At 37.0% G+C, this 12,998-nt stretch overlaps 1 protein-coding gene and 1 pseudogene across 4 annotated transcripts in view; one reads left to right on the top strand and one right to left on the bottom strand.

Moving 5' to 3' along the window:
- LOC107762027 (polycomb group protein EMBRYONIC FLOWER 2) overlaps nucleotides 1-10,924 on the top strand; it is a 28,084-nt gene extending 17,160 nt beyond the window's left edge. For 2 of the 4 annotated variants that reach the window (XM_075252066.1, XM_075252068.1), the window contains 6 exons: nucleotides 2,914-3,100; nucleotides 4,174-4,222; nucleotides 6,771-6,854; nucleotides 8,768-8,847; nucleotides 9,951-10,040; nucleotides 10,543-10,924. In XM_075252066.1, the coding sequence (XP_075108167.1) occupies nucleotides 2,914-3,100; nucleotides 4,174-4,222; nucleotides 6,771-6,854; nucleotides 8,768-8,847; nucleotides 9,951-10,040; nucleotides 10,543-10,666 (614 nt within the window). In that variant the 3' untranslated portion in view covers nucleotides 10,667-10,924. Of the gene's footprint in view, nucleotides 1-2,913; nucleotides 3,101-4,173; nucleotides 4,223-6,770; nucleotides 6,855-8,767; nucleotides 8,848-9,950; nucleotides 10,041-10,529 lie in introns of all 4 variants that reach the window. The other 2 variants (XM_075252067.1, XM_075252069.1) reach the window with 1 other exon arrangement.
- Nucleotides 10,925-11,203: 279 nt separating this feature from the next.
- LOC107762028 (acyltransferase Pun1-like) lies at nucleotides 11,204-12,667 on the bottom strand (annotated as a pseudogene).
- Between the last annotated feature and the right edge of the window lie 331 nt (nucleotides 12,668-12,998).

The following is a 12,998-nucleotide window of genomic DNA, read 5'->3' as shown; positions in this document are numbered from 1 at the left end:
AGTACAATAGATGAATGAAAAATATCAAAAGTTTCTTAAAGAATTAGACATCTCCTCAATATCAATACAAGGAGGATTAGTTGGTATTAGACTATCTTGATTATCGCTTCTCGCCACTTTGGTCAGATGACATTGTCATGACGTCTTCATGTGCTTCGTCATCCGGTCTAGGGCTGTTCAAAATCGAACAGTAAATTAGTTTATTGGTATCCGATTATCGGCTGAACGTTTGGGAAACGGTTTCGAATTTTCTAGTTAACGGTTTGTAGTAGCGGTTTGCTCACTTTCCTTATTGGTTTAGCTGTTAACGCATTAAGAATTATTAGATTTATATTTCTACCCTCATGTATATAAAATATCTTAAAAAACCCTAAAGCCCTTCGCTCAGCTCCACTGCTCCAAGCCTCCAGCCTCCGGCCTCCAGTCCACTGTCCACGTACATTCTCCAATCTCCATTCCAACTTCCAGTATCAGATAAGTTTCTTTGTCCACGATTAACCAAGGTGACGAATTAAGAAAAATCCCCTCTTTGTTCCATTGAGCTCGACTTCCCTAGAATACATCTTTCTTTTTTTAATTATAAAACAAGGGAAGATGCACCATCAATTAGAAAGAATCAGTGGTGCTCAGCCATTAGCCAACCAGGGCCCAGGTTCTTAGCTTTTCTTCTTCAGTTTGTGTTTTTAATCTTGTATACTCTAAACCAGAATCTAAAGCTAATTAATTTAAACCTTGAATGTGATTTGGAATATCATTCAATCCAAAATGGCATTCCAATTATTTCTCCTTTTGAATCTTTGGTCGTTGGAATACATATCTTGTGTGCATTACCGATAACTGCTAAATCAAAACTGAACCGACCAATATCTTATTGGTTCAGTTAGCGGTTTGGTACATTTAAAAATTGATAACTGCTAAGCCGAACTGTTTAGCGCATATCTCCAATTGAACTGCCCGGTAAGCACCCCTACTCCAGTTGCTTTTCTTCTATGCCTTCATTTCTTGAATTTTTTCGCTCTAACCCAATCGCTGAAACAGACTAGCGTTTTCAATGTTGGCCCAACCAATGAGTGTTTGTTGTCTCAAAATTACATCCTTGTTTGGCTAAAAGCACTTTCTGACGCCATGGTTGAAACTAAAAGCACATCCCGAGCCATTTTGGAAAGAATAAGAAATTGTTTTAAGTTATCCTTCCACCATTTCAAAATGTTAAGAAGAGTTGGGTGTATTTTGTTTTTTGTACAATAGGGCCAAAGTGTAACTTTCTAAGTAGGGGGTTAAAAATATAATTTTTTGGTAGGGGTGGGGATGTTTTGGGGGTTGAGGTGCTGATTTAGCCGTTTAGGCCATTAAGCAATGGCCAACTTTGAAAGTTGTCCATTTCCAATGAACATATTTTGACCAAGGAAACAAAATTGGTGGGTTAGTGTGCCGGGCTACCAGTTTTTCTATATGTGGGCCGGTCCTGGTTCCGAGCCAAAGTGTACCAGCCCACTCCAGCCCCCTAACCTGTACCAGCGCACCCTAACCCCCTTCCTATATGTGGGCCGGGTCGGTCCGGTTCTTTTGTGTGCCGGTAGTGTGCCTAGCTGACTCGACTCGGCCTATTAGCCACCCATACCTCGTGTATTTCTCAGTTATCAATGAAAAAATATCTTGGTGGAATAATGATTATATAAATTTCATACCAAGTGCACACATGCTTGTATGCATCTATAAATATTAAAAATTAAATTAAAATCAGAGTAATAGTAGTTGAAAGAAAACAAAAGTGTTTGGTAATGGAAAGACAATAGGAGGGTGAAAGCAAAATGGAAAAAAATAAACCATTGAATGTTATGATCATGTGAACCCAGTCTCTCTCCTTGTTATTAGGGTGGGAGGGTTACGAGGGAGTAATAGATAGGTTTAAGCTACATCAATCACCTCCTTCTCCCCTATAGTACTTGCCGACAGAGTGAAGATCTTTTATGTACCTAAACGCGCTTATATAGAATTTTAGCTTTTGCATTTATGTATATGTGATTTATTTGTTCCAATGTTTTAACCGTTGGAACTGTAGCGTGCCCCAGTGCAAGGTGAATGCCAATCATCTTGCGGCATAGGTGGGGCGTACCATGAGACGCATGGCCCAACTGCTTGAGCGTGTCCCAGATGTGCCCAGGTCTGCTGACAAAGTATTTTCCACTTTGGCCCGACCCCTCTGGGCTATCGCAAGGCTTTTGGGCCTCACGTTTTTGTCCCTTTTGGGCTTTAACCCAAAAGGGGTCTCCACAGTTGAATCTTGAACTCACCCTCACGTGGCTCCTAACTTTCCCTCCCATTTTGATGAGGCGATGTGGGGTTTGCCTAAGACAAATTTCACAGCGAACCCCTTTCGAGTTCAACGCGAGCGGTCCATGGGTTGTTACAACTTGAGTTCTGTTCAATTTCCCCTCGAAATTTTCCTAAGTAACTCTGGACTCAAACAACAATTCATAATCCAAAATGCATAGGTTTGAATATCTGCCAAGTCAATTTTAGTCCTAATGTCCATTCATTTGCTAACTCAGATTCTTGCTTTGCGAAGTTAATTACCCAATTGCTTGATGGAAGAGGAGAAATTTGCCAAGTTACTAAGTGGCATAATCTAACGTATAATCTGAAATATTGGTGTCTTTATGCCAGCCCAACTGTTGAATGCCATTAACTTCTGTTTAACTATTGTTCCAGCGATATTGACTTTCTGTTATTTGTGTTATTTGAGAGGAGGGAGGGAAGGGGGTAGTGTACTGTTCTTTTCATACAACTTGTAGCAAGTTGTAAGATAAGGCTTATTCCTCTAGCACTTTGCATGATTATTGAAGAAGAATTTCATGAAATAACTGCTGTCATTCTGCTCATGTGTGGACACTTTTGTTGAAAATTTATCAGGCATTGCTGAGGCTGTAGAGTGTGATCCATCAAGTCCCAATGGTGCAGGCGTTTCCTCTGCAACTGGTCACTTGTATCCAGATCCTGACTCTGTGCAATCAGTACCAGGAAGCACCCTTGCACCCCCAGCACTGCTTCAGTTTGCCAAGTCAAGAAAGTTATCAGTTGAGCGCTCTGATCCCAGAAAGTATGTTCGAAGGCACAGTGTCGAGTAGCATTTTTTATTTAACTAAATTATTTTGGGTGGAAAAGATTTCACTGCAGAAGAGCTTCAGTACGGTGTCCAATAAATCATCAATTAGCTGATTTTGTTTGCTGCAGTAGGCATTAGTCCCTTGAACTTCACTGTGGACTATTGGCTGTCTAATGTGGAGCTATTATTTCCCTTTTATTACTGTACCCCATTGGGCCTACTGCAGTTATGGTGCTTGTTTTTGGGAGGTGGGGTGTAAACATGCTCCCATGTTTTGTAAATTTGAGGTTTTGATGTCTGTAATTTTGAGAATTTTAGGAAATTCTTGTGAGTTGTGAAAGATACTTCCTCCCCCTTTAGTTTTTTCTCAATAATTCAATGGTGCCCCATACCTTCAAATTCTGTCTTGGCCTCTAGTTTAGTGACCAGTAGGTTCACTGTATCCAACTTGGACCTACGTCAGTTATGAAGTTGTATCTATGAAGGATATACTAGCCCTCTAGTGTTTCAAAAAATCCAAGGGTGCCCCCATCTTCAAATATGGTCTTTGCCTTAGGTCTAGTGCCTAATAGTGCCTGGTTATGGTGGTTTTCTGTTCTGCCTTTTAGATAGCCTCAATCTTAACTTTATTAGAAACCTAGACCATGATCACGATTTTAGTATTGGCAAGACGGACTGGTTCTCGACTATCCTTTCTGTAGTTTGATGGTACACTCGTGTTTTGAGTTTCTCGTTGACTGCGCTTTACTTCCCATTTGATGGATGCGTCGAACCCTTTCCCTCTCTTTCTCTGTCAGCTGTTAAATCCTATTTGAGCTTATATCCTACAAAATTAGGACTGGTTCCTATCTAGGTTAAGAATGCTAAAAATTGATTGTATTGAGACTGTCCAGTGATGCTTTTCTGTATTATCTGTATTTTTGTGTTTCTTGGTTTTGCTTAATGTCTTTGATGTGATACTAATTGCGAGAAAATTGACTACACAATTTTCTGTATTATGGTTTACCTTTCTAGTTCGTAGATAAGATTGTCTGGCTTTTAATACAATGCTGTTTTTTCTTTTACAGTCGTGCACTCCTGCAAAAAAGGCAATTCTTTCATTCTCATAGAGCCCAGGTAATCAATTTCTTACCTTGTGCTCTGGGATCTTGGAATTTCTTTTTGGTTCCTCATAAAGCAACTGCTATTCCTACTGATGATGGACTAGAATGTGAAATGCTTAACAATCAGGATTATTTTGTATTTACTCAATGTATACAGTTGTCTTAGAGTCTTACAGAGTGGACGTTGCACTTAAAAATTCAGTCAGTGTGCCAATATGTCTGCATTTGGTCTTGCTTGATAGGTTGTATAATTGACCCAAGGCTGAAGCAGAGTATCCTATCAGTGAATGATGGATTACCTCCTTGCAACTATATAGAATCGCCTTCTTAAAAAATATAAATGATGAACAATTTATACTTGGTATAAGAGAGGATCAATTGGCATCTCAAAGTCGTTAACCAACTTGTGGGCGCACTGGATATGAGAACATGGGAGGGTGTTCATTTATCCGGAAGGAAACATGGGATAATTTTTTGATTCACTACAGTCAAGTTTTGAAGGATTATTTGTTTCTAATGTTAGAACTATTTGATCATGTGTGTCATCCGTGATATTGAAAAATGAAGTAGCATAATACATTATTATCTGCCAAAAAAATGAATCAAAAAGAGGAGAATGTGTAGCCATCTTTTATTTTTCCCTGAGAAATTGCATACATATTTTGTTTACGGGTAGCATGCTCCTTGAGTGCTGCTTTATTTATTATGTTTACTTAACTGAAAAAAGGAACCTATTCCGTGAGAACTATTTTGTTCTCTGCATTAAAAACATATTGACCTATCACTTCTGTACAAGATGATTCATACATATAGTTGTAACTAGGAAGCCACACATTCTGCAGCTTGTTTAGATAATTGTATTCTAATTGAAGAAAAAATTTCTGTAGCTTAATTAGTTGAAGTACAACTTGTATTACACATGGTGAATTTGGAAGGACAAAAAAGGAAAATATAGTTCCTGTAAGTTTCCAAGTTTGTCAAATAGATTTGTGATACTCTATACGAGACAGGGTATGTAGCATTATAAATTAATTTCAATCAGGGATATATATGTATCCTTAAGATACTGAAACGATTACCATTATTGGTATCAAACCAATAACGTTTTATACAAGCTAAATCTTCTAATCTATATTTTTCTCTTTATAAAGAGGTTTCTTCATCCAAAAATTGACTCCAGCTTCTTACATTGTTTTTGTCGCTTTGGGAGTTGAAGCATCTGAAAAAAATAACAAGAGTTGAACTTAGGGGATACATAAATTAAGGAAGCCTTGGTGATGCTGAAATTATTTGAAAACTGCATTTAAATATTTCAAATAGTATCAGAAGATATATTTTTTTATACAAGTTAAATAGTATCAGAAGATATATTTTTTGGATTATATATTTGACGAATTGGAGCAATATTTGCGCTGTTTTGTCTGTTTGTGAAATCTGTGGGAACCATTGTAGTTTTGAGTTTAAATTGCCTGTGTGTTGATTAATCGGCTTCCCTTTTACTATCGTGTTTTGGAGGTAACTGAAGGATTTACATGGGTGACAAAAGATCTGAAGCTACCAGCTGGCTCCCTATTCCTGTGGAAAACTACTAATTTTGTCTTCTAATGTATTTGGTGTGAAAGCTTATGAAATATTAAATCAGCACTTGGAACTCAGTGTGCTAAGTAATTCGATATTTAAAATCTTTTATTACGGGATCAGAAATTTCTTAATGGTACCATTGTAAATACTTTACTAAATTTAATCTAAAGCAATCTGACTTGTTACTATATTTGAAGAATAGAAAATCATTAGATGTCGCATATCTCAAATAAAGTTGATGTTTAAAACCAAGAAGTTCAGATATTTAGTTCATAATAATTCTTTGACAATTACGTTGACTGATTTTAAGAATTTTCAAAAGTAAACCTTATAATAAAAAAAGAAATCTCAAATAAATTAGAAGCATAGTAGACATTAACAAGTCCTTAACTTTTTAGATTAGCTGCATATCAATCAATGGAGAGAGTTAAAATTCAGCAACCTAAATTATTCAATGATCAAGACTTCAGTCTCTAGGTTTCAATTTTATCAAAAAGCCCTACCACTGAAGGCTTTGCCACTGCCAAAGTACTGCTATAGTTTGTAGTCATATACTGATGTGTTGGGTTTATTGTTGGAAGCTTCCTACAATATTAAGTTGTAAAAACTCTATCCCTGTTCACTTTTCATGTTTGTCGTTTAATCAGAGATGCGGCAAAATTCACTTGTTTGGGTATCATTCATTGGATATATAAAATTTCACTTGAACAAATCGAAGATCTAAATAATGACAGTTCAATATTGGCTTCCCTTGTGTGTGGTGTCCATTTGAAATAGCCCCAGTTCTTGGGGTCTGGGGGTGAATTATCTTGCTGAATATGACACAAAATTGAATAAATTTTGAAATGTTTGTCTACTTGTAATGAATCTTAAAATCTTCCGAAGAACTGATAGCCAATATATGTCTTTAGAAATCTGGGAAGCAATGAGGAGTCCTTTTAACCATATGTTTGCTAATGAAAATTTTTATTGGGATGAAGCCCATGGCACTGGAGCAAGTTTTATCAGATCGAGACAGCGAGGATGAAGTTGATGATGATGTTGCAGATCTTGAAGATCGAAGGGTATGCAGCATAATTATATAGTTTGCTTCTTTATTTTACTCTGCATCCAAATTAGTTGGCTGACTTTTTGGGATAGTTTTGTCCTAATTGTCTTGACCCTTCAAATAAATGGCAACAACTTGCTCTCTTAACTTATTTGAAGTAACTATATATTAGGCTTACTGTTATATCCTCTTATTAAACTTTCCCACTTTTCATTATCAAAAAAAATTAAACTTTCCCACTTTCATTCGTTGTAACAATTTTTTTAAGTATATTGTGTTAACTTATTTTTTGATAAGGGGTATTAACTGAACTTATTATGCCATTCAAAATTACTCTCTTCATTCTCAAATTGGGTCTTCCAAATTTTGGGCTTGAAAGTAGTGGGATTAATCTATAAAGGGTCTTTTAGTGTGCCAAACAGGACTTAGTAACCGTAATTTGGTTACAGTGACGGGATTATTAGCTGGACTACTTTCCATTTTTTTATACCAGGCTAATGACCGGATTGCACTTCTCCTGCAGTTATGCAGTCCACATTTTCGTCACAAGCAGATCACAATTAGCTCTATGAATACCCTGTGCCACAAGTCGATATTTGAATTGCAAAGTGCTGCATCTATTTTTTCTAATAATTCCATGGGCATTCCACCTTGATTATCACAAATCCTACACACTAACAATTCAATCGTCCAACTAAAAGAACTTACAAGAAAACACGTATAGCAGAAGAAATAAAAATCTAGCAAAAAGAAGAGGGTGGGAGGGAGGGAGAGGGGAGAGAGAAATTACAGCAACAACATTTGGATAAAATTCTGATAAATAAAGGAAAAATGTAGAAAATGAACAATTTGCAGAAAGAGATCATAGTAAAAATGGTGAAAATACTGCAAAGCGCATCCAAAGAAAAAGAAAGAGAGCTAGAAAAGTACGATTATAAATCATAAGACATTTAGAAATAAAGGATTGCTGATGAGAAGTTACAGAAAAACTGAAAAACACCGAATTACAGTAAATTTAATCAGATATTTAAAAGTGGAGATTGCCACTGTGTGACAGTGGAGGGAGATCGTCATCATAGAGGGTAGATGGAGGCAGGCAGACCATCATCAGTATCAATGCAGGTTTTTTTTGGTGGGTGGTGGTGGGCTTGAGGCGGGTCGTTGTCATTGAGGGGCTAGGGCATGAGTAAGGACACTTGGGAAGGGGATAAGGGTAGAGGAGAAAGGTCTGAGCATTTTGCAGAATGTTATTTATTCATGATCCTGGAGGGACATATGTATTACATTTCTCTATATTGTGTCAGTGAGTTATATTGTCCCATGTATACTAGAGTTTTGAAAATTATCAGCAAGCAGTAGCGTCAATATGGCTTGCTGCTGATGCAGTTGTAATTGAATCAAAATCTCATTTAACTTTTGATAAGTGGTAAATTTCATTGATCTAAAGGATATATCCTGTAATTGCTTAAAACTAAAATCAAGGTCTGAGCATTTTGCAGAATGTTATCTATTCATGATCCACCATTTTCCTTAAATCTGATACAGACTAGGCAAATCGCCTTTGATTTTTCTTCATATGAATGAAAATGGTATTTTGAATGGTTTGGATGAATATCGACCACTGAAACCAACTAGGGAAAGGTGTGTTCTGATGTCTTGTTCTGACTGGATGATAAACGTTTTTCGCCCAATACTTGCTTGTCATTTGAAGGAACTGTATAGTCTCAACTTGAATGTTAGGCAGAATCATGGAACTCCTTAAGCTGCTTTAATATAATGCATTTGAGAACTACTAAAGGTTACCCAAATTGTTCCCTCCAACTGATTTCCCTTGGGAACTGCTGCAAAGTTTAGTTAATTCAAGAGGCAAGATTTTGATTGTATAAGTTATTTGAAGAAATCGTTCAACTAACCTGAGACATATTACAGATGCTTGATGATTTCGTGGATGTTACCAAAGATGAGAAGCAAATGATGCATCTGTGGAACTCATTTGTTAGAAAGCAAAGGTACTATCTTATTTTGTATGTGATTTTATTTGCTTGTATGGTTTTTCCTATTATTATTCAGAGTGCTGGGGTATGGAGATGTGTGTATCGTCCGCTCTTTTTTTCTGTTTGGGTGAAGAGGGAGGGCCGGTGAAGTAATAGTAGATGGTGGGTAACTTAGGAATGTAGTAAAAGTGCAACAATCTGCGATTAGCTTCTCCAACCTTCCCCGAAATAGGTGGAGTGATAAGAAGGTAAGTCTCATTTACTTCTTTACCATTGTGCAAAAGAGAAGGGCGGGACAATCGTTTTAGGGAAGTAGATAGACCAGTCCACCTCCCTCCGCTACCTTTCATCTTCGTTTAACCAAAAACAATGTTATATTAGCGAGTAAATGCCATTGGTTACCAGCCAACTTGCTAGTTTCAGTATGAGAGTGACATCACCTTGTACCTTCATCTACTGCCTGGAAAATAGGAAAAGAGAAAGACAAAAGAAGAGTTCCTTGAAAAAGAGAAGGCCGTCCTTTATTTGATGCTTTCAAATAGACATTTTTGAGAACTTCTGGAAAATGCTGCGTCATTTAAGGGTTTTCGAGAAGCAGCTAACCTGTTTCTCTGTTCTTATAAAGTTACACGAACTTCTCACTGAAGTAAATGTGTTTTGAAGTTGGGTCTGTCTTTCTTCCCTCTTCATGCACAAGCAGACTGGTAAAATTATCAGAATAATAATATATTAAGCAAAAAACAAAAGTTGTATAAAGCAACAAAGGGCAACAAGTGTGGTCTTCTCGTGCTGAATTGCATACTTGCTGGTGATAAAGGGATGCCTGTTGGAAAAGTTCGGTTGCTGAATTCCCTTTCTGCTGGATGTAAAGAGCAACAAAGGGAGAATTGATGGTGGAACAAGAGGATTGTGTGGGTCTGGGGGTGAGAAGAGGAGATTAAGTACTATAGAGAAGCTTCTAATTCAAGTTGGGCTACTATGAGTTTGTTTCTTGGCTCATTCCCCTTTAGTTTCAGAAATTTGTTAATTTTGAGTCTCAGTTTATTTAAAGTGCGACCTTTCCTCTTTATTTTCTATATTTTTATATTTGTATAACATCTTTCTTGTTACTGTGGCAGGGTGTTGGCAGATGGTCACATTCCTTGGGCATGTGAGGCTTTTTCAAAGCTGCATGGTGATGAGTTCGCCCGAGCACCGGCCTTGTTGTGGTAATTAATCTTCTTAGTTACTTGTGTCGACATTTCACTGTTATTTCTATCCGATGCTATCCAATCCATACACCTGTATCGTGCCTTTGTTTGGTTCATCTGAGATCCTGTATGTTTCCCAGAAAGAAACTGCTCTGTTTTTTGTTGAACACTACTAATATGTATTAGAATGTTGGTCTATTTCATGATCACGATGCTTATTGGGAATTTCTGAGCTTGTTTATCTTATTTACAGTTTTTTGGGTGGCTCATTTTTCTTTACTCATGCAAACAAATTAATTGTTGGTTTTGTCACATAAATACATGTTTTCTCAGATCTGATGAAGTAGTTATAGTGCCATCAACAAACGTCTAGACATTTTAGTGGCACTGGTTTTCCCTTAAAATTGCCGATTTAGGTTTATCTCAATATGTGATAATTGCTCATCATCTACAGTAGCATGTACTCGTTTTTCCTCATCTCTAGTGTAGCTTTTATGTATAATCCAGTGTTTTATGGCAGCTGCTGGAGATTATTCATGGTCAAACTGTGGAACCATGGTCTTATTGATGCGCGTGGAATCAACAATTGTAACCTAATACTAGAGCAATTCCAAAGCCAAGACAATGATTCTACTAGAAGCTGAATACCCGTGTGACAATATTTCACAATCTAGCAATGGATTTGGTAGTGATACAGCTTTGTGGCTGGATCTTCATCTCCGAATTTTCAACGTCTGTTTTCTTAATGTTATCGTGGCTAGATGACTTTTTTGTCTTTTAAGGGTAAGATACGCTAATTTAATGTTTTATAGAGGTCATACAGTGGCATCTGCCGTTCTAAATTAGAAATTAATGATTCACATTGTTCAAGGGCTCTATTATACCTTCAGTCTGATTCTTTTTCAGTCTCTCTCTCTCTCTCTCTCTTCAGTCTGATACCTTCAGACGATGCTTGTTAACAATCAAATGCTTAGGCAGCTGTGTTTCCATTCACTTCTGCGGCAAGTACAGATACCAAAATGTAAATATTCCTCAAAAGGAGCTTCTTTTGCGCCCCATAAGATGCGATTATGTTCGAGCTCTTTTTGCAATTCTCAGTGGTACATTTTGAATTTACCCCAAAACAAGTGTTTGCTATCCTTTATTCTCTAGTCCTGAAGATGTATTCTATACATTGCATATCAACAAAAGACAACTATGATCCTGTAGGGAACTCAACAGCAAAAGTAGGTCTGCGACAAGCTTATTACCCTAAAAAAATACAAGACACACACAAAAGCATGATGTTGATCCTCTAAAAATTTGGAACTGGAGTAGCAAATTCAAGAAGCTCCACGTCATATTCAAAGACAGACATATCTTGCTATCTCAGTGACACAAATGCATCAATCCCTCCACTTTGGTTACCCACCAAGATGATTAATCTGTTATTTGGGCCATTTGGTATGCTCACTTTTGCAGGCTTTCCCCAGCCAAAACCGATTTAATGAAGTGGAAATTTCACTAAGCTGCTAAAACGAAATGCATTTTCTTGAGTTTTGAAGAATGTTCTCTTTTGATGCTAGCTCAAGAAACTCTTTATAAGAAGTAGATTATCTCTGGCATTATCTCTACTGCAGACATGTTTCTTTTCCTTTTCTCATTTCGGTCACTATATTTGATAATGTCATGTCTTCCTCAGTGAGTATAGATATGAAAGACACTGTCACAATATTTTTGCTCTCGCAAGTCAAAAGTTTGAGTCATGACCCATGGTTGGAGTGGATTACCAGAGTTTGCTTTTACTGCAGCAACGAAACTTTTAAAGAGAAGTGCGCTGACAACTTCATTGCGCGACGGATTTTTGACACTTGATTTAGCAGCTACTGAGGCCTTAAGTTCATCAAGTTTTTGGCCAGAAAAAGTGTACCTTCTGTGAATGCTTTCATCTTTGTTGGATGTGCAAAGTGGGGATAGGAAAGGACCACTAGGTGGCGGAGGAAAGATAGATTCCTCGACATAGTACATACGAGGTTTTGTTAACTGGTTTGGCTCGCGAGATGTCATGGCCCAGTCCTTAAAAAGATTGTAACCACTATTGTCCATCTCCAACTTTGTGGGATATACACATGCTGACAACTATTCCTCCACAATTGAAGTAGCTGATTTGAGCTACAACTAATGCACGATTTGTACAATTAGACCAACGCAACCCTTGTGGAAATATCATCTCTTCAATAGCATTATTATGCCATTGAAGTGATTCAGATATAGGGGAATTGATTTGGACTTGTACAAACTCAGCACCAGCAACATTACAATCCACAATAGTATTATCCTTAAGTCTTCCCGCGTATGGATAATATGACGATAGTGTTTTGGATAATGAGTCTTCAAGAATATAAGATATTTTAGTAGGATCCATTGAAACATCATCTAGTTGTTTTTTGGTGTAGAAAAGTGCAAAGGGAACGTATATGTTACTAAAGGCTTGATCAAGATAGGAGAGCTTGTGCCATCTTTTAGTAGGAGAAGTTAGAGAGGAGGGTTTGATGAGCTTCTCTGAGATTATGGATGCAGAAGGGGTGGGATTAGGAGATGATGAAGCCATCTTATGATTTCTTTCTGCGTTTGATACTTCGATCAATTAGTGGGGAAGCAATGTGTTTTGCTACAAATTATATTCTGCCATTGCCATCGTCTTACACTACTTATATAGGTTGCAATGTTGTATGTGATCTCCTAATTTTTTATTGAATCCGGCTTTTGCAACCTTTTAGCGTAAAATTTTTCTTTTTAGACTCTTACCTTGATTTTTAGACTTTTTATTTCAATTTAGTGGGTTTTATTTAAGAAAATCGAAAACCATAAAAAAAGTCATATTTTTAGTGTAAGTTTTGTTTTCATTTACAAAAGGAAAGAAGAATCATCAAAGAAATATTATTTTCTTTAATTTTAGTAAGTTAACTATTTTAAATTATTCTTTTATAATTTTTA

Source organism: Nicotiana tabacum, chromosome 4, assembly GCF_000715075.1.
Source record: "Nicotiana tabacum cultivar K326 chromosome 4, ASM71507v2, whole genome shotgun sequence".
Lineage (NCBI taxonomy): Eukaryota > Viridiplantae > Streptophyta > Magnoliopsida > Solanales > Solanaceae > Nicotiana > Nicotiana tabacum.
This window is presented reverse-complemented; position numbering and strand designations above follow the sequence as displayed.